Genomic DNA, 19,538 nt, shown 5'->3' with positions numbered 1-19,538 from the left:
CTTGTGTAATAACTCTTACCAAAAAACAGTTTGCAAACCTGTGTATTTGTGTGTGTGTGCATGCGCGCGCACATGCACATTTTCAAAAATACATATGAATGCTAAAATCAGCTGACAGCTGCTGTATTTGTTAGACAGAGGAGATGCACTCCGGTACCCTTATTCACATATATTAAGTGCTGGAATTTTCATTACCTCCCCTGAGCTCAGCTGCATTTGTCTTGGACTGCTTGACACAATGGACAAGAACTGAACTGAAGAAACCTTTGCACTGGGAGCCCCCTACTGGCTTCCTGTAGTTCTGGCAGATTTCCAGTTTTATTTCATACAGCCTCAAGGAAGAGATAGTTTTCTGCCTCAGCCCTGTTGAAATGTGATTTATGCATTTGCTTAAGACTTACCTTTCTCTTTCTCTGTAACTATCTCTTATTTGTATTTTAAAAGATTTGCAAAACTACAATACCTCCCCTTTGCCACGACCCAACAGTAAGACCTTACAACAGAATGGAATACTCATATCATGAGCATCTCCTGAAAATGCCTACTGAACTTGTATAATATGGTTAAGAGAGCACATCTAGGTGTCTCAGAGATTGTGGAAATAAAACAAAATACCCAGAACCAAAGCTTTATAGATGTCAGACTAACATGCCATATTTTCTCCATAGGTCACATAAAGTGAGCACACTGGAGTATCAGTATAATGTGCTCCTGACCAGTCTCCTAACAGTTGAAGAAATGAGCCACTGCCCTCTATTTCCACTGCAGTCTCTTCAAAAGCACAAGGTCATCAAAGCAGAAATGAATGATGATCGTCACATTCAAATTCACCAGCCTGATAATAAAGGCAACGGCCACTAGTGATCAGGTTTGCTAGGGTGATGAAGATGCTGTAAACTCCTAAGAAAAATTTTAGACAGCCTGTCTAACTCCAGAAAAAGAAAATTAAATATTTCTTCTCACTTGAGTAGCTCTTGCTCTCACCACATACAGACTCCACCTTCCGTAAGTAATTTTAGTACCTTAATTGTAAAATGCCCACACTGTTCCCTCTCTCCCTCTCGCTTTGCGCACGTGCAGATCACAGTGGGCCAGTGAGAGCCTAGTGGGCACCCCCTCCATAACTACCCACTGGTCCCCTTCCTCCTCAGGGCCCCCGTTTATACATTACTCCTGCCTACGAGGGGGAGGAATGGAAAAGGGATCTTACAGTCTATCCCATCATAGAAGTCCTAAATCTGTCCCCTCATACAAGAATCATGCCCTAGATTTTTTTTTTTTTTTAAATCATCAGGGCCATTTAATATTTCCCTGGGGCAAACATCATCACAGCCGTATTTGTTCAAATATTTGTACCCACTAGAGACTCTTGCCAACCTCCTAAACTGTCTCTGTGCTCCTTTGCAATTAGGAAACTGGTAGGATTGGCATGGACAAAAGCTGGATGTAATTACAACAGGTGGGAGCTGCGCTGGAGGTATAGCAGAAGGCTGAAGTTGAGGAATGGAGAGCCTACTGTTCTCTCCAGATATGTCAGTATATTTCTAGTCTAAGTGCCTCCTTGTTTACAGAGAAGAAATGCCCAAGCTGTCCTTACCTTTGCTTGCCTGACATTTGGAATAGTCTTCTTGTGACCCCATATCAATGTCCTGGCATGGGAGTGAATTATTTTCAAACTTCCAGACCTGATTAAACAAATGATTAACAAATTATTAAAAACAATAGTTTGGGAAGAAATGTAGTTTTGAGAAAATGGCATTTCCCCAAAACTCCAGTTTAAAATATTGGCTAGCCAAAAAAATGGAAAGCATCCAGGTTGGTGAAGCTAACTAAAGACATGCACCTGAAAGATGGCAAGAAGGAACAGATTTTTTAAAAGTCTTGGTCTTCCATTATTGAAATCATGAGGATTAAGAACCATTTGAACTTGAATTTATACAGACCTGTTGGTATAGTCTGTAAAGTTGCTATAGTTTAATGCAGCCTTCCCCAGTTTGGTACCCTCCAGATGTTTGGACTACAACTCTTACCATCCCTAACCATTGGCCAGCTTGTGTAGGACTGATGGAATGTGTTGTCCAAAACATCTGGAGGGCACCATGGGGAAGGCTGATTTAATATATCTGATATTTAATTGTAAGAATATTTGTATTGTACTAATAACATGCTTTAAAAAATAAATTGTTCTGAAGAAAAAAACATGTGTCATGTCTGACCCTGGCCTGACCCAGCACAGCTATTCTACAGAAGAGGCCCAAACCAACCAGAGGCAGGGGACCATGGGAGGCAGACTGAGCCTCTCAACTCTGGTGCTGACCAGGAAGACCCAGGTATCCAAGGAGAAACCTCAGCAGGCCTACCTTCAGAGGAAGCTTGGAAGGAAATTTGGGATGGATCCCCAGCTCACCTCTTCCAGAACAACCTCCTTATGAGTCAGAGGGGGAGACCCACCTGCCTCCTGGCCCTAGAAAATGTAGACACCAGAAAGTACAGGCCCAAGTGGCCACCTGGCAAAGGACCACGTGCCTGAAAGCCCGAAGTAACAGAGCTACCCATGAGTAGGAGGCTCCTTGGAAGGGCCCTTTAAGAGCAGAACTAAATGCTGGCAACTGGACTGGGGTCCAAGAGATCAAGCCTCTAGTTGAGTTCTGGTAGCTACTGAAAATTATACATGTCTTTCAGCTCCCAGACTCTTGCAAACCAGCTCACTTGACTCTGCGGTACTTGTTGACTCATCTCCTGTGCTGCTCACCCTTGGACCCCTCCCAGCTTTTGGACTATGCTTGCTTCTGGACAGTGTTTTGACCCCAGCTTCACCTAAGACCTTTCTATTTGGACTGCCCCTGTTTCTGAATGGGTAGCCTTGTGGTTTTGACCTCAGCCTGCTCTTGACTTTAGTGGATTTTCTCCACCCTCTGTCCAAGGACTGCATTTTTTGACCCAGCCTTAGCAAGGCACATTATTCTTGTTCCTTCCTGATGAATCGGGGGTACTTAAAATGTTTTGTTGATTTTCATAAATGTTTTAAGTGATTAATGAACTAAACATTGTAACCCTTTTTAAAAGTCAACTCTGAGAAGGCTGGAGAAATACTGGCCTGCACGGTCTAAAGAACAATACATTTCCATGGGCAGCAAATGCACACCTGTCCTGCCAGATATGTGGGAAGCAATAAGGGTTGTCAGAGTCTATTCTTAACAGAGCCATTTGACTTCAATAGTCAAGTAGAAGGGAGATAGACAGAGCAGGTCCCACTTCTCTAGTGGTTTGAACCTGTAGGTTCAGGAAGTGAAAGTCATGCCACCCACTCTGTGTTTACTGCAGTTGTATCTTTCCCCTGCCCCCTAAGTTAACATCTGCATGCATTTCACTGAATTAGCATGAGTAAAAAGAGGCTTTTCCCCTCCGAATGAAGTGGCAACGCTATACCCTGGGTTTGATGGTGCTGCTCCAGTCACGGGAAAGGGAGATTTATACAAGGCCTGAATCATTCCAATGGGGCTCAGCTTTGAAGCTGTGCATCAGGTGTGCACATACTCTCTGTCCCACCCTCAACAGCAGCAGGCAGCTTCTCCCTCCTCTTGCTACTTACCTGAGTTTTTCCCAAGTCAATAGCTTCAAGGTGCAAGAAAGTTGCCAGTGCACCACCTTTCACTTCTTTCCATGCCACTAACCAAAGTAGCATGAGAAAGGTGCCTGTCTCAATGAAAGTCACAGGTAGCCCACAAACCATAATTTGAGCCCCATATTTTGTAAAGTCCATAATTAAGGTCTATGGCTGCCAGTCTGAGCTCAGCTACTTGAGAATAAGCCCCACTTAACTGAGTGGGACTTAACTGCAAGTAAGCACACACAGGATGTAGCTGTAGAGAAGCTTGTGAGGCCCTGAGACATTTGGATGCATTAAAAATACCAACTCAACAAGCTGATCACCTTTGCCTTGCCAAGTAATATTGGCTATATCAGGGAGAGAGTGAAAGCCAAACTACGTATTAACAGTTTCGCAACTGTTTCCTCACAATGGAGAAGACCAGCAGGATGGGGCGAGGGATGCGTAATCCTTTCTTTGCTCTCTGCCCGTGCAAAATCATTCCCCCAAGCTGCTTTTTTCCCTAAAGGGGAAAATACATATAGGCCACTAAAGTAGAAAAGCAGCTGGGGGAAGAACTGATTTTAAGTGCGCAAGTGGCTCACAAAAAAGGAAAGAAACAGCCCCTTCCTCCAGTCCTCCACTCAACCAGAAGTCACCCACACCTACTGTGCATGGGGAAAACAACCTGCTGGGAAAAAATAATGGGCTATGTGTAGTTCTGACAAGGAAAAAGGAGACCCATCCCTTGCCCTTGCCTAGTGCACTTTACATAGTGCCATCTCTGTGCTACAGAAGTTATTTCTTCTGGCAGGCAATAGAATCTGTTTCGTTTTTCACATATAGGTTAGGCCAAAGAGTTCCTGGAAGTGGAAACTCTCCCCTGGAGAGGCCTACCTGCACATGGCCACCTGAATCCCCTGTCACTATGAGGCTGTGCACATCCCAGTCCATCACTTCGATGAAGCAGCAGCATGAAATTGTGACTCCAGGGCTGAAGGTGGCACTGACTTCAGCTAAGGGCTGTCCATTGATGTTCCACAGGTAGAGGGCCATTCCAGCACACGAGGCTATATCACCCTGAAACATATCACACTTCATCACTGTAGAGCATGGGACAACATTAGGCAATGTCCTTACCCCACCAACACAAACAAGTGTTCAGACCTCCAGCAACTCAAAACCATAGCCAATTATGGACAAAGGCTGGAAGTGGGCAGGGGTCACCTCAGTGCTAGAGCCAAGCTTTGCATGCACAAGGTCCCAGGTTCAATAAAAAAAGCATCAGGGAGCAGGTGATGAGAAAGATCTCTGCCTGAAACCTTGGAGAGCCACTGTCAGTTAGAAGAGAGAAAATGAATGGTGGGCCAATGGTCTCAGTACAAGGTGGCATCAGGTCTCTCATGTGATGTAGTAACTTTGCTGAAGTTAAGTAAGTCTGGATCGGGTCAGCACCTAAAGAAGGATCCTCCTGAGACCCTATATATGCCACCTTGAGCTCTATTGAACCTGTTTCAGGATCTGATATAATAACAAATTAGTAACAAATATATGAAGACAATCTCCTTACCACCTCCATTCCAACATTTATTACTGCTGGTGATGATAAATCTTATTTAAAAGGCTCATTAAAAATAGTTTCAACAAGGGCAGGATCTATGGACCCTACAAAATCTGTAGCATATTCAAGGCAACTACTTTATGAAATGAACCTGACTGACATCATCATTCCTTCTAACAGTGAACTGACCTGTCTGCTGATGGCTTTGTGGCCAAAAATGGTCCACTCACAAACACAAAGGAAGTCACTGCATGCTTCACTAAACCCCAAGGTATGCAAAAGTGCAAAATATCTAAAAGTAAATCCCCAAGTGGGGATTTCAAAGTACTTTAAAAAGTTTGTTAAAGTACAACCCACCTGAAACAGGGGGAGAGGTGAAAAGGAAGACGAAATCAACATTGAACTGGGAGGCAAGAACATATGCCTTTTGAAAAATGAGCTCACCCTACAGCAGAGAGAAAACACACTACAACTATTTCTACATAAAACTGTATGCACCCATCCTTGGTTTGGATTGGGTTACAGTTTTACATCATTTTTCAAGTTATCTTTTAAGAGTAGTTTATGGGAAGGGGCTGGGTGGTTAACTAGTGATGGGTGAACTCGCCTTAATTCAGTTCAGTACTGAGTTTGGTAAACTGAGCCCAAAATAAAATAAAATAGCCAATTTTTGAGCCAAATTCTGAATTCAGACTTGGTTACACTCATGATGATGTCATTGGGAGCACAATTGGATCCAAATGCTTCCCCCAAATCCCCAGCTGAGCATGCCATTACAGCCTTTAAGGCACCAGGAAGCGAAAGAGTGGGGTGGATTACCGCTACAGGATACCTGTACAGGTACAGTTCTAGTCACTGCACTTCAAACAGGATATTGTAGAGTTGCAAAAGGTGCAGAAAAGGGCAACCAAAATGATGAAGGGGCTAGAGCAACTCTGCAATGGGGAAAAGTTACAAAGTCTGGGACTGTTTAGCTTAGCAAAAAACAGAGTAAGGAAAGACCTGTTAGTGTAAAATTATTCATGGTGTGGAGGAAGTGGATAGAGAGAATGTTTTCTCCCTCTCTCATAATACTATAACAGAACCTGAGGTCATCCTATGAAGCTGAGAGGTGGGAGATTCAGGACAGGAAGTACTTCTTCACATCGTTCGTATAGGACTCACCGCTACAAATGTAATGATGAGCACCAACTGGGATGACTCTAAATGGGGATTCATGGAGGATAAGGCTATCAATGGCTACCAGTCATGACGGCTATATGCTACCTCCAGCATCACAGGCAGTGTGTCTCTCAGTACCAGCTGCTGGGGAACAATAATGGGAGGGTATTATTGCCCTCATGTCCTGCTTGCGGGCTTCCCATGGGCATCTGGCTGGCCACTGTGTGAACACTGGACTACACAGGTCTTTGGTCTGATCCACCATGGCACTTCTTATGATCTTACAGTCAGGGAAGAACTTTTGAGGAGAATTAGTCAAACATTACAATCAAACATTAAAAATAGAACATATTTGCATTCTGAGTGTGGTGGGTACAAATCAGTATTTTATATGTGGTGACCTGCCCAGGTATTTTATATGTGGTGACCTGCATTGTCCAGCTTCCTCCCTCCTGCTCTGAAATCGGTTGTCTAGCCACGAGCGAATGTAGGGCAGTCAGAGTGTGGAGGAGAAGATCGCCTCCACGCTCTGCCTTCCTTGCATTGAACAGGCAGTCACCTCCAAGTTTGGAGGCAGCTGCCTATCCCAACAGGATTGCTCCCTCCGTGCGGGAGACACCTGGAGGTTGATGATGTCATCTAAAGCAGCAGTCCCCAACCTTTTTGGGACCAGGGACCGGTCCGTGGGAGACAATTTTTTCCATGAACTGGGGGAGGGGTGGGACCGGGCCGCAGTAGAGGTGTGGGAACCCCCTTACCTTGGGTCCGTGGGGGGTGCGATCCGCCCCCCCCCCCCGAATCCTCATCGGCCCTGGACTCGCTGCGGAGCTGCCAGCCGGCTCTGGCCAGGGGAGTACTTCCGGACGCTGGGACGCAAATGGTGTCCACATAGCGGATGCCATTTACGTCCCTATTCTTTGCAGTAATAGGGTATTACTGCAAAGAACAGGCTCCGGCCAGGGGAGGACTTCCGGATGCACATAGCAGACGCCATTTACGTCCCTGTTTTTTGCAGTAATACGCTATTACTGCAAAGAACAGGGCCGGAGCTGGCCAGCAGCTCTGTGGACTTGCAGCGGAGTGGAGCCAGCCAGGGCCGGCGAGGATTCCGGGGCAGGGGGGAGGGACAGATCGCCTCCCCCCCCTTGGACCCAAGGTAAGGGGCGGTTCCCACACCCCTACTGCGGCCTGGTCCCTAACAGGCCACGGACCAGGACCAGTCTGCGGCCCGGGGGTTGGGGACCCCTGATCTAAAGGACCTGCAAACTTCTGTGAGTAACCAATCTCAATAGCAGGATAAAAGCTCTGTGCTCAATATTCTAGACCAAACAATCAGCTTCAGAAAATCCACACATCACACAAGCTATTGACTGTAATGCAATTTTGGCAAACCCTTGACTAAAGCAAGTCACAAAGAGAGTGTAGGGAAAAGAAGTAGAGGCAGCAGGTTTGTACATCACATGTCAGGTCTTTAGAAGTGCAAATAAAAAGGGAGATTAAACTATAGCTGAATAAAGAGAAAGAGATCATGGGTGGGCTTTTATAGGCTAGAGACATTTAAGCATGTTTAAAACAGAAAAAAGAAGCTTAAGATGCAAGATAAAAAAAAGAGTAGAGAAATGGAGAACTAGGAGGAAATAGACTCAAGGGAGCAGCTTTGGGGACCAGAAGCAGAAATAAAGTGAGACAGTTCTGGGTCCCATCTACATGAGCCATTTACTCTGGGGCTACTGATTCGAGGTCCTTCGGGACACATGACATAGTCACCACTTCGCAACCCAACTGTGGTTTTCACCTGGAAAGTGCGGATTTCCAAAGATACGTTTTGTTGCAATATTTTTGGTTTGCTACGGGTTTCCCGTGGTTGCGAGCTGTCTGTCCCATCCCCAAACTCACTTCGCATTTTGTGGTAGGTGTGCCTAATGCTTGCGTCACTCTGTGACACCACTTCACTTGTCCCCATTCCTCCAGGGCGGCGCAGTTACAGAGGCACAGGGAAGTGTGCTCATTTCTTCAACCACACTCTTGCACACCTCTGCAGCTTTGTATCTTCACAATGACTGCTTTGGAGTCATTGACCAAGGGCATCGGGGTCTTGGGGGAGCAGAAGGTTCAGGACCAACTTCGCTCCAGCCACCATTTTGGAATGATGAGTAGGCATGTACCTCCCAAGGGCACATGCCTCGGCGAACCATCACAAGAGTCTCGGAATGGAGAACTGCCAAATGAGGAATGGACAGACACAAAAGAACCCCTAAAGTACAAAACAGCCACTAAACCCCAAAGTGTTGCACCCTCACATGCCTGCGCAGCTGCACAAAGGGCAGTGTGACTGCCGCAGTTTATTGCCTCCTTGGCTATGTGTCAGCACACAGCAAATTTTCTCATTCGAGAAGTCCACAGTAAAATGTGCATGTATGGCAGCAGAAGTTAATTCGCAGCTGTAATGCTGTGCAGTTACGATAGAGTAGAGGTTGAAAGTGGTGCTGTGTATACGGCCCCCAGGGTAGGAGATATCTTCTCTACCACTGCACAGTCCTCCCATAGCATTTTATTCATTCCAGACTGGAGATGTGGCAGAAGAATGCTCTTCCTGAGGGGGAGCTTTTTCAATTTTCACTTCCTTGAAAATGGGGACATGAAACTGAAAGGACAGGATGAGATGTGAGATCCCTCAATGGAGGGATGAAACAGTGAGGTCCACAAGGATCTGTATTGGGACCAATGCTTTTCAACTTGTTCATAAATGATCTGGAATTAGGAGCGAGCAGTGAGGTGGCCAAGCTTGCCAATTAGGGATGTTGTGATAGTCCACCGGGCAGGGGGCTGGAGTCTGATGGACTCCCCCTCATTTACCCTCCTAGACCCTATTCTAGGGGTGGGGCCCTTGTGGACCTGCTTGGCGAGCACCCTGCAACTTGGCAAGCACCTGGTAGCTGTCTGGTCTTGGAGCGAGCCACCATTTTGCGCCACAATGGCAGCTCAGGTTCTTCCGGGAAGGTGATGTGGCATAATTGGTGGCTGTAAAGGAGCCATTTATGCAACATTACAGGCCCCACCAATTATTCAACATTACCTTCCCGGAAGAACCTGAGCTGCCATTGTGGCGCAAAATGGTGGCTCGCTCCAAGGGCGGGTGGCCCCGCAACTTTGTCAAGTGCTTGCCAGGCCATCCAGAAGCTTGTGTGGTGCCGTGAACAGGGACAGGCAGTAGCTCAGTGAGCACCTGATGAAGCCGGGCACGGGTGAGTTCATCCATCCCTATTGCCAATGACACCAAATTATTTAGGGTGGTTAAATCAAAAAGGGATTGTGAAGAGCTCCAAAACGATCTCTCCAAACTGGGCATCAAAATGCAGTTCAATGTAACCAAGTGTAATGATGATGATGATGATGATGATGATAAAATAAAAAATAAAAAATCAGGATCTGAGCTAGTGGCAACTGACCAAGAAAGTGACCTTGGGGTTGTGGTAGACAGTTCAATTGAAATGTTGACCAGTCTGTGACTGCTGTGAAAAAGGCAAATTCCATGTTAGGCACAATTAGGAAAGATATCAGAAATAAAACTGGCAATATCATACTGCCCTTATACAAATCTGTTGTACAACCTTACTTAGAATACTGTACACAGTTCAGGTCACTGCACCTAGAAAGGATATTGCAGAAAAGGGCAACTAAAACGATCAAGGGGCTGGTGCAACTCCCCTATGAAGCAAGGTTACAATGTCTGGGACTGTATAGCTTGGAGAAAAGGCGAGTAAGGGGAGACATGACAAAGGTGTAAAAAAGGAGGCATGGTGTGGATGAAGTGGATAGGTATTAGAACCTGGGGTCATCCTATGAAGCTCATTGGTGGGAGATTCAAGGCAGATAAAAGGAAGTACTTCTTCACACAGCGCATAGTAAACTATGCAATTTTCTACTACAAGATGTAGTGATGGCCACCAATTGGATGGCTTTAAACGAGGATTAGAAAAATTCATAGAGGATAAGGCTATCAATGGCTGCTACTCCAGTGTCAGAGGTAGCATGCCTATGTGCACCAGTTCCTGGGGAACATGGGCAGGAGGGTGCTGTTGCACTCATGTCCTACTTGTGGGTTTCTCACAGGCAGCTGGTTGCCTACTGTGTGAACAGAATGCGGGATGAGATGGACTTTTGTCTGATCCAGCATGTTCTTATCTTCTTAATCTGGAAATGCTATAAAGAGGAAAGAATGGCCAGTTAATGGAAGTTAATGATGGATTTTCTTAATTCTTTCCCTGAAGAACATTTCAAGATCTTCCTGAGTGAGGAAAAAAGGGGAAGAGAGCAAACAAGCAAAGTCAGAGAAAATGTTGGGAGGAAGATTACTTTGACAGTCAGGGCACAGGAATAGGAGCAGGGAAGCCTGGCAAATTAGAAATATCCTGTAGGAGAAAGAATTACACACCTCTAGTGCAGAAATCCCAAATCTCCCTCAAAGGTGATCAGCAGAGAAGAGATGGCCAGGCAATGAATGCCAAGGATGGCAATTAGAGGGACAGGTGAAATGGAAGGTAGGGAGGCAAAAGTGGCCACAAAGTAGACTCTAAAGAAGTTGACTATGGAAGTGAGAAATGGTAGGGAAGTAAAGGGAAATACCATAAAGAGGAAGGAATGGTGAAGATGGAGTGAAAGTCAGGGAAGTGTTGATGGAGAGGCGCAATGTATAGTCTTCAGAGACACTGTAGGCTAAACTAGACATAAGACACAGATGTATGTAATAGTACCCCAATACTCCTTTTGGAATAGGAAAATCCACTTCTAGAGGAATGATTAGGATAAGAAAGGAGCAGCAGAAGGAACAACTTCGCCCTTCCCCTACCTTCTCCTCCCTACGATGGCCAGGTTTCCACTTTTCTACTGGACTGCCTGGTTATTTCAAGGGCTGCCTAGTAAATCGTCCAGTTCCCAATATGCCTAGTACTGAACACAGAGGAGATGGGTCAAGGTGGTAGCCAGGAGCTTGAATTGCTATTGGCTGTAAGGTTTTTGTTGTTTTTTCTCCTCTCTAGCCTTTCTCTCTATGATTAAGAAGCAAAGGAAGCCATTTTAGTTTGAATTGCAAATTGGGAGCTGGAGTTATCTTTCCTTCTTCTCTCTCATTTACAAACTGCAAATCCCAGGAGGACAGGGAGCGTTAAAAAAAGAAAGAAAGATACCTTTACATGAGAAAAAAGTATCCAGTTGTGGCTTCTTAAGTTGCAGAAGTAGTGGGGAGGAGGCCATCCCTCCTCCCCGTCTTGCAGCTCTCTGTCTGCCCTGGTATTCATACAGGCAGTGGCAGATATGGGGGTAGGGATGTGTATGTGTATAGAGATTATGAATGTGGGGGGAGCGGTTGAAGAATGTGAGTGTGAATGAGAAAAATGAAAGGAAGCTGCCGCTGTTGGGATAATGGAAGGAAGGGAAGGTTTTTCCCCTGAAAAGCAGGTTACAAAGCTATCAAATAAATACATCAAAAGGTTAGGGTCTACCCTTTTTATTGAAGAGTAACAAATGGATGCAGGGGGTGGGGGATTGATTCGAACAAGGTGAAGAATTTACAAGAATAAATCACATGATAGAATTTATAAAACCCTAGAGTTGCTTAAAAATTAATAAAAAAAATTAAGTGTAACAGTGTGTAGCCTTTGTATAAAAATTAAACGTATGGTCCAGTTAGGCTGCAAGATATACACACTTACATGGGAGTATGTCACACTGAACTCAGTAAGGTTTACTTGCAGCCCACACCCATCACACTGTACCTATTTATGTCAAATTTAATTTAAGGGGTGTAATGGTATGATGATTGACTTGAATGGGAGTACTTATAACTGAAAGGAAACTGATTCTGGAACAGGATTGGAGTCATCTGGGATTAATTGAACAAGAGAATATATTCAGGTGATCTCTGCTGGGCTGCAAATTAATGTAAGAATTTTGGGGTGATTGGGATGGGAAATTAATTGGTTTGCCTTCAGTGAAATTTAAATCCCAATAATTGTTTTTAAATTAGCATATATACTTATACATTAGCACATACAAATTATATGCAGATTAGTATTCTCTTTTGTCCTTTTTTTGATGGTGCACATCTTCTATTTTGGTAGTGCTTATTTCCCAATTTCAGTTCAGTGTCCTGTCCTCTCCTCTCCTCCCCCTCCCCCACTATCCCACACATACATTTCCCCTATGGGATGCATTTAAGTCACCAGAAAGGGCAAGATATGGAGCAGGGAAAGAATGGATGAAGGAAATGTTGATTTCCTTCCCCCTGCTGATTCTCCAACCTTAATAATTCCCCTGGAAGTGGGTTTTCCAGTTTCAAAAGTGGCATTGGGATGATTTTACTCACATCTGTGCATAACACATCTAGTTTGGCCGTAAGGGTGTGTCCAGCATTAGCTGTTTTTCAGAAAGTAACATAAAGGGGGAAGACGTACAAGGATTTAGTTCCTGTTCACAAATCATATGAACATCTCCCATTTGCAACTCTGAGCACAAACAGGAACTCAAGTCTCGGGAAAGTTTTGCAATGTCCTGAACTTGCATTTATGTTTGAAAATGTGCACATGCACAAATGCACATTCCCCGCCTCCACATTTTCATGCTTTAGCCAGGGGGTGGGGAGTGTGTTTTTGATCACGGGGTGGGATGCGTACCTTCCTGATCAAGGGGGAAAAAAAGATGCTCACTTTTAGGAATGCGAACAAGGTGAAACAAGCTTTGAGGAGGAATTTGGAGAATCTTAATGAGCTTGAACATTGCATGTTTGCTCACCCCTAGCAAGACGAGGAAATCAAGATAGCTTGCCTCTTTTTTCCCTCATAAGAAGTTGGCTGGTGAAGATATGACCTTTGGCTGGGGAAAGAAGGTTTTGGTTTTGTCTAACTGGAACCAGACAATGAAATACATGCAGAAGGTCGTATGTAAACAAACACACAGGAGTTCAAAAGCTGAAAGCTGAACCCAGCTTGGAGAGAACAGCCTGTAACAATTCTCCTCCTCCTCTTCAGCTCCTCTGCCTCAGAGGCCGCTTTTAGTGCCCCCTCTCAGCATTAAGGATACTATTAGAAACCTCTGTAAAAAGAAAAAATCAATCTGTCGCGCCTCAGGATGGTTTCTCGCAGGGAAGGGCACCCATTAAGTCATCATGAAATGTTCATGGATGTGTCAGGAGAACGATGATAAATGAATACCTTACCGTTGAATCATTGATGGCAACAGCAGAGAGGCATGCCTTGTGGGCAGGAAGCTGGGTGATGTGTGTCAGCTGGTTCAAGTCCCAGATGATGCAGGATCTGTCAGCAGATCCACTCACAATGATGTTGTAGGACGTGGAGGCAGCCAAGCAGGTCACAGGCTGCGTATGTCCATACAAAGGCTGGGAACAAAGCAAGCAAAGACCACAACAAAGGGAGACACTAATTTAGTAGCAAGCCACAATGTATCCTTCAGTTTGCAAAGATAAATGGTCTATTCCATAGAGTGAGAGAGTATTTTTCAGAGAGTGGAGTACATAGCGTGGGGAAGGGGCACCATCCCTTCCTTTAATGCAGGGAGTGAAGAGCCAGATGTGAAGGGTTATGGAGCACAAAGGCACAACCACAGAGGAATTAGATTCCACAGTAATTTCCTAGGAGTGTGGGCACCACAGTCCCAAATGTGTTGTAAAAGAGAACACCCTGCCACACTACCCATCCTGGATTAGAGGACTTAGCCTAATTCAATGCGGAGGAATTGCCCTAGTCATGTCAAAGCAGTAAAAGATGATGTGCATGCATTAGTCTGGTACCACTACATTTTAGAATAACACTGATTTGTTAAAATATGAAACAATTACTTCATTTGCACAACATACTAACCCACAAACAGTGGTTGAGTGTGGGTTGTTGGTGAATCATAAAATAGTAGGGTTGGAAGGGGCATACAAGACCATCGAGTCCAACCCCCTGCTCAATGCAAGAATCCAAGTCAGAACATCCCTGACAGATGGCTGTCCAGCCTTGTCTTGAATGCCTCCAGTGTGGGAGAGCCCACTACCTCTCTAGGGAATTGGTTCCATTCCCTTATTGCTCTAACAGTCAGGAAGCTTTTCCTGATGTTCAGCCGGAATCTGGCTTCCTGTAACTTGAGCCCATGATTCCATGTCCTGCATTCTGGGATGATCGAGAAGAGATCCTGGCCTTCCTCTCTGTGACAACCTTTCAAGTACTTGAAGAGCACTATCATATCTCCACTCAGTCCTCTCTTCTCAGAGCTAAACATGCCCAGTTCTTTCAGTCTCTCTTCATAGGGCTTTGTTTTCAGTCCCCTGATCATCTTCATTGCCGTCCTCTGAACCCTCTCCAGCTTTTCTGCATCCTTCTTAAAGTGTGGTGCCCAGAACTAGACACAGTACTCCAGATGAGGCCTAACCAGTGCTGAGTAGAGGGGAACTAGTACTTCCCGGGATTTGGAAGCTATGCTTCTATTAATGCAGCCCAAAATAGCATTTGCCCTTTTTGCAGCCACATCATATTGTTGGCTCATATTCAGCTTGTGATAGACAACAATTCCAAGATCCTTCTCGCGTGTAGTGTTGTTGAACCACGTAATCCCATCTTGTAACTGTGCATTTGGTTTCTTTTTCCTAGGTGCAGAACTTGGCATTTATCCCTATTAAATGTCATTCTGTTGTTTTCTGCCCAGCGCTCCAGTCTATCCAGATCACTTTGAATTTTGTTTCTGTCTTCCAAAGTATTAGCTATCCTGCCCAATTTGTGTCATCTGCAAATTTGATCAGCATTCCCTGCACCTATTCCTCCAAGTCATTAATAAAAAATCATGGGTTGTCTGTTGAACCATGGATTAGCGTGTAGCCTGAACCCAGGACATTTTCCGCAGGGTAGCTTGTTAAACATGCAGTGTTTACCAGTTTGTGGGGAACAACAGTGGGAGAGGATCCTGGTAATGGGCTTCCCATAAGGCATCTGGTTGGCCGCTGTAGGAAACGGTATGTTTTATTGTTCCGGAAAGGCTGCATGGGCAAAGGACACATGGAACCTAGAAACAAAAGCTGCAAGCCAGTAACACCTGATGTATTTAAGGTTCACAACCTAGGTGTCCTCTACTCGAACAATCTTAACAACAGTTGTTCTCTGTCTCTCTGTTCCATTGCTGTAAGGTCCTCCCATGGTTTGTCTGTTACACTACCCACTCCTCATATGCATTCCTAGCACTCTGGGGCTGAACCCACATTTTCAGGACTAGGGCTTTTCCTCGCAGCTTGTGCTACCTTGTTGCCTTGTATATCCAGATAGAACTTTATATCCTGTGGAGCACCCAGCACTGCATTTAGGCAATGTCCATTTCAGTGCTGCATTGGGAGCTCGGCCATTTGCAAAGAGACCTCCACACTGCACCTGTACTGCAATATCTCTGCATATCTCTTGGAGGTCCAGGGCGCCTGTGCCTCACAGTGGAGTAAGTAGTGCAGAGGTAGGCAATGTGGTACCCATGGGCACCAGTGTGCCCCAGACAAGTTTCTTGGTGCCCACCAAGTTGCACCACCCTTCCCACTTTTTTTTAAATGAACAAATAGGTTTCTGTTACTGCTAAAATGTGTGGGTTTAAATTTGTCATTAAGTGTGTTGAGGCTCAGACCCCACCTCTGCCTTGTACTTAGTCTTTTGGACTGCCCTCCATTACTAATTCTGTTTGTTGCAATCTCGTGCTGAACCATGTGGGGCTCAGAGGTTCCTAATAATGCTTTGATTGCTGTCAGTTGGCCTTGGTATGCATGGAAATGAAGACCCTGGTGTGCTGTGGTCTTTTGGACTGAGGTGATTATTCCATTGTGCTTTAGTGGCAAGAAGCCCAGAGAACCTAGGCAATGCCCTGTATCAATTTCCAAGTGACTGTGAACAACCGGGAAGTGGAGGTCATTGCTTTCCCACTCCTCCTAAACAGATAAATAGACTAGCACTGGTTTTATTTCTCTCTCCTTCTCCTGATATTGCTCTAAATCTTTGAAGGAAGAGATAATGATGACAGTGACATTTATGATTAAATCATTCAAGAAAACACTGTACTTGAAGTTTGCTATTTTTGTAGAATTTGTGAATGCAGGTATGGCATAGACATATTGGCATACATGGAATAAAATTCTCTTTCATTTTTTCATCTCTCTGACTTTCATTTCATCTAGAATATGTTGCCTTTGTCAACTTGTTTTGTCATCTTGTGCTCAAATTTGTATATAATGTATTTCTAGTTTCTTTTTTTTTTTACACAATAAAGGTGTTTTTGTAGTAAAGATACTCATTACCAGCAGGCATCATGTCTAGGGTCATAGACTATTTTTAAAAAACAGTATCTAGTTGAATCCCTCATGTGAAGACCCATGTATTTGATAATGCCTGGCTTACAGGTTTTGAACTGTGTGTTCTGCACCTTTTCAGTTATGCTCTCAAAAATTATTTCAATACATCATGGATTTTTTCTGGTCACTTTGAGCTCTTTTGGACCCTAATTGGGCAAAAGGTGTCAAACCTATAGTCCCAACCAAATATTATGTATTTTTGGATATTATTTTACACAATTAAGGTGTTTTTTCAGTGAAAGCTACTAATTACAGATGGCCATTGTGGGTAATAATTTTACTAGGGTTATAGGTTATCAAAAAAAGGCTACCTCGTTTATTCACTCCAGATGGTAACCCTCACCCCTGGTCCACTCCTGGCCCACAGACTATGTTCTTTGGCAAACTTCAACATGCAGCCTCTAGCCTTTTCCAAGAGTCCACCCAAGAAGGGATGGATGGTGCACAAGCACAGATCTCAGGTAAGGGAAACAGCTGGCTGCCTCTGTTTTTCTGCAGAGCTTAACCAAGAAGAGCAGCTGGCAGAAGTGACAGCCCTTCCCTTCAAAATGTCACTGGAAATATGTGTTGTGGCAACACATCTTTCCTACAATGCTACGAAGCTAAAGATGGATTCTCTAGGACAGGGGTGCAGAAACTCTTTCAGCTTGAGGGAGAAGCTTTTGGAGCCTGAGGGAGAGGCCATTTTGGAGAAGCTTTCAGGGGCCACATTCCAGTGGTGGGTGAGGCAAAAGGGGGTGGGGCAAAAATACCAGAAATAACAGAATATTATAGCTTGAAGCTCATATAGCCAGTAACCAACAGGCATTTCAGAATGTTAGAATGGGGGGAAACTGCACAAAAAGCTGGGAAACGACAAAATGTTAAGTATTCAGAGGAAAGGGGATGGGGCCAGAGGAAGGGGGCATGGCAATCTAGGGAAACCCAGAGGGCCAGACTGGGGTCCCAGGAGGGCTGGAATTGGCCCCTAAGCCTGAGGTTCTGTGCCCCTACCATAGGAGATACAAGAAAATGGAATTGACTACACACTATGAAGTGAGAGCATTGGGCTCCTTTGTTTGAGCTTCCCTGTTGCAGATATTTGCACCAAATTCATTGCCAATTCATCATGTTTTTTGGCAGTCTAGTAGAAAATGCAGAATGGTGACTACAGAGAGGGACACAGTAGAATGGAATGGACTGGCTATGGAGGCCTAAGTTCTCCATTTGCAAGATCTTGGTTGCTGTGCCAGTTTCATGCACCCTTGTGCACCTTGCTAAAAAACGGCTGCTCCTTCCTGCCTCGAGTTACATAAAAAAAGGCAAGAAGCTGCCTTAAATCATTCTCTATGGCCAATGGTCTTATTGCTAAGAGGATGCCATTGTTCCTATTCCCTTACTGCCAAGAGCAACAAGAACAAAGGAACAGTCTGATGAAAGCCAAAATCGTCTGTCCACCTCAGAGCCTTCCAAAGCGCTGTACCACAAATAGCTGTAAAATCTCCTAAACCTAACATCACAAACTTTTGGCCAGACCCTTTAACAGAAGGACTCTTTGAATAGCCAAGTCTGTTGTATACATTGCATTATGGAAACAGAACAATGGAAATGTTCTTAGAGTCGTTTGTTTTTTATAATGCTACTTCCAGTTGTATGAGGCATTTTGAGCAAGGAATGTAAAACTTCAGTTTTTTTTTTTTTTAAGTATCTCCTTTTTTATGTGTATGAAGACTTTGTTGGAGAGGGCCAATAGTCTGCAAATGCCAGGTCCTGAGCCTAACCATTCATTTTCTTTAGTAATGTGAGCTTGAATGTTCTACCTGCTTCAAGCTTAACCAAGCAGCTCCGTCCCTGGCCAAAGAGAGTTCCCAGGCACACATAACAGAGCTGCTCCCAGAGGTGATCAGCATTGTTGGTGCTGGACAAACAGCACAGAGGCAGCCCCCCCAGTCAGCTGTGGCTTCAAATATGGTCATCCTCTGCAAAAGAAACATTCATGAAAGCATAAAAACAGAGACAGAATAAAAATGTGTATGCAGCTGGAAAAATTCTGAAACTGGTGTAATTCTGAAATTAGAACAGAATATTTTTAGTGGCATATAGATTAAATCATAGAATCATTTTGTTTTACAAAAATCCAAAACATTAAATTTTTTAAAAGGTCCCGTCAAAAAACATTAGGAAATAAATGTTTGTTTTAAAAAAAATATGTTCCAATGCTCTGGAGAAATGATGCCTACTCATTCTTTTTTTCAAACAAATCCTGCAACTTCTGCTATAGTGATTTCCTACAATCTCCCTTCCCCCACAGAAATAGCCTTTTTCCTCCACATCAGACTCTGGCTCACTGATTTGAGCCAAGTATAAGATCACCAGATAATTTACAGTGGAAGATCATTAATGCAGTTTTCCCTCACACATTATTTTATAATCCTTAAAATAACCCTGTAAGGTAAGTCAGTATTACCATCCCCATACTGCTGAGGCAGAGAGAGAGAGAGACAGACAGAAAGACAGACAGTCAGAATAGTTTGCCTAAGCCAACGTAGGAGGGAGGCAACATTTAAACTGGGGAATTCCTGATTTGTACCTCAGCTTCTTATTTATTTTTACAAAAGGGACCTGCAACAAAATATTGCAGTGTGGAGTGCTCCTGTTCAGGGTTTCAGCCAGCCAGCTTTTCCAGGATAGTCCATTTTTTCCTCCTCTTGTCCTGCCCCTGGTGGCCTGTCCCCAACCCCACAGTAGACAAACATTTAGAGTTCTGTGGCCACTAAGCATGTTTACTGGGTTGTTTGCGGTGCCTCTTCCTCTTTCAGCTTTTTCTCTAAAGCTTTTTGAGGAGGGGTACTACTGCAAGCCTTGGGATTCTAGTG

At 44.4% G+C, this 19,538-nt stretch overlaps 1 protein-coding gene across 4 annotated transcripts in view; it reads right to left on the bottom strand.

The window, feature by feature from the left end:
- Window positions 1-19,538, bottom strand: part of WDFY4 (WDFY family member 4) — a 415,677-nt gene that overhangs the window by 19,128 nt on the left and 377,011 nt on the right. For all 4 annotated transcript variants that reach the window (XM_084845114.1, XM_084845112.1, XM_084845113.1 and 1 more), the window contains 4 exons: window positions 18,483-18,641; window positions 13,525-13,704; window positions 4,487-4,669; window positions 1,598-1,685 (listed from right to left, as the gene is read on the bottom strand). In XM_084845114.1, the coding sequence (XP_084701240.1) occupies window positions 1,598-1,685; window positions 4,487-4,669; window positions 13,525-13,704; window positions 18,483-18,641 (610 nt within the window). The remainder of the gene's footprint in view (window positions 1-1,597; window positions 1,686-4,486; window positions 4,670-13,524; window positions 13,705-18,482; window positions 18,642-19,538) is intronic.

Source organism: Heloderma suspectum, chromosome 3 (assembly GCF_057233095.1).
Source record: "Heloderma suspectum isolate Gila_16-S chromosome 3, 16-S_ref, whole genome shotgun sequence".
Lineage (NCBI taxonomy): Eukaryota > Metazoa > Chordata > Lepidosauria > Squamata > Helodermatidae > Heloderma > Heloderma suspectum.
Note: the sequence above shows the minus strand (reverse complement) of the source record. Positions and strands in the feature narration are given on the sequence as shown.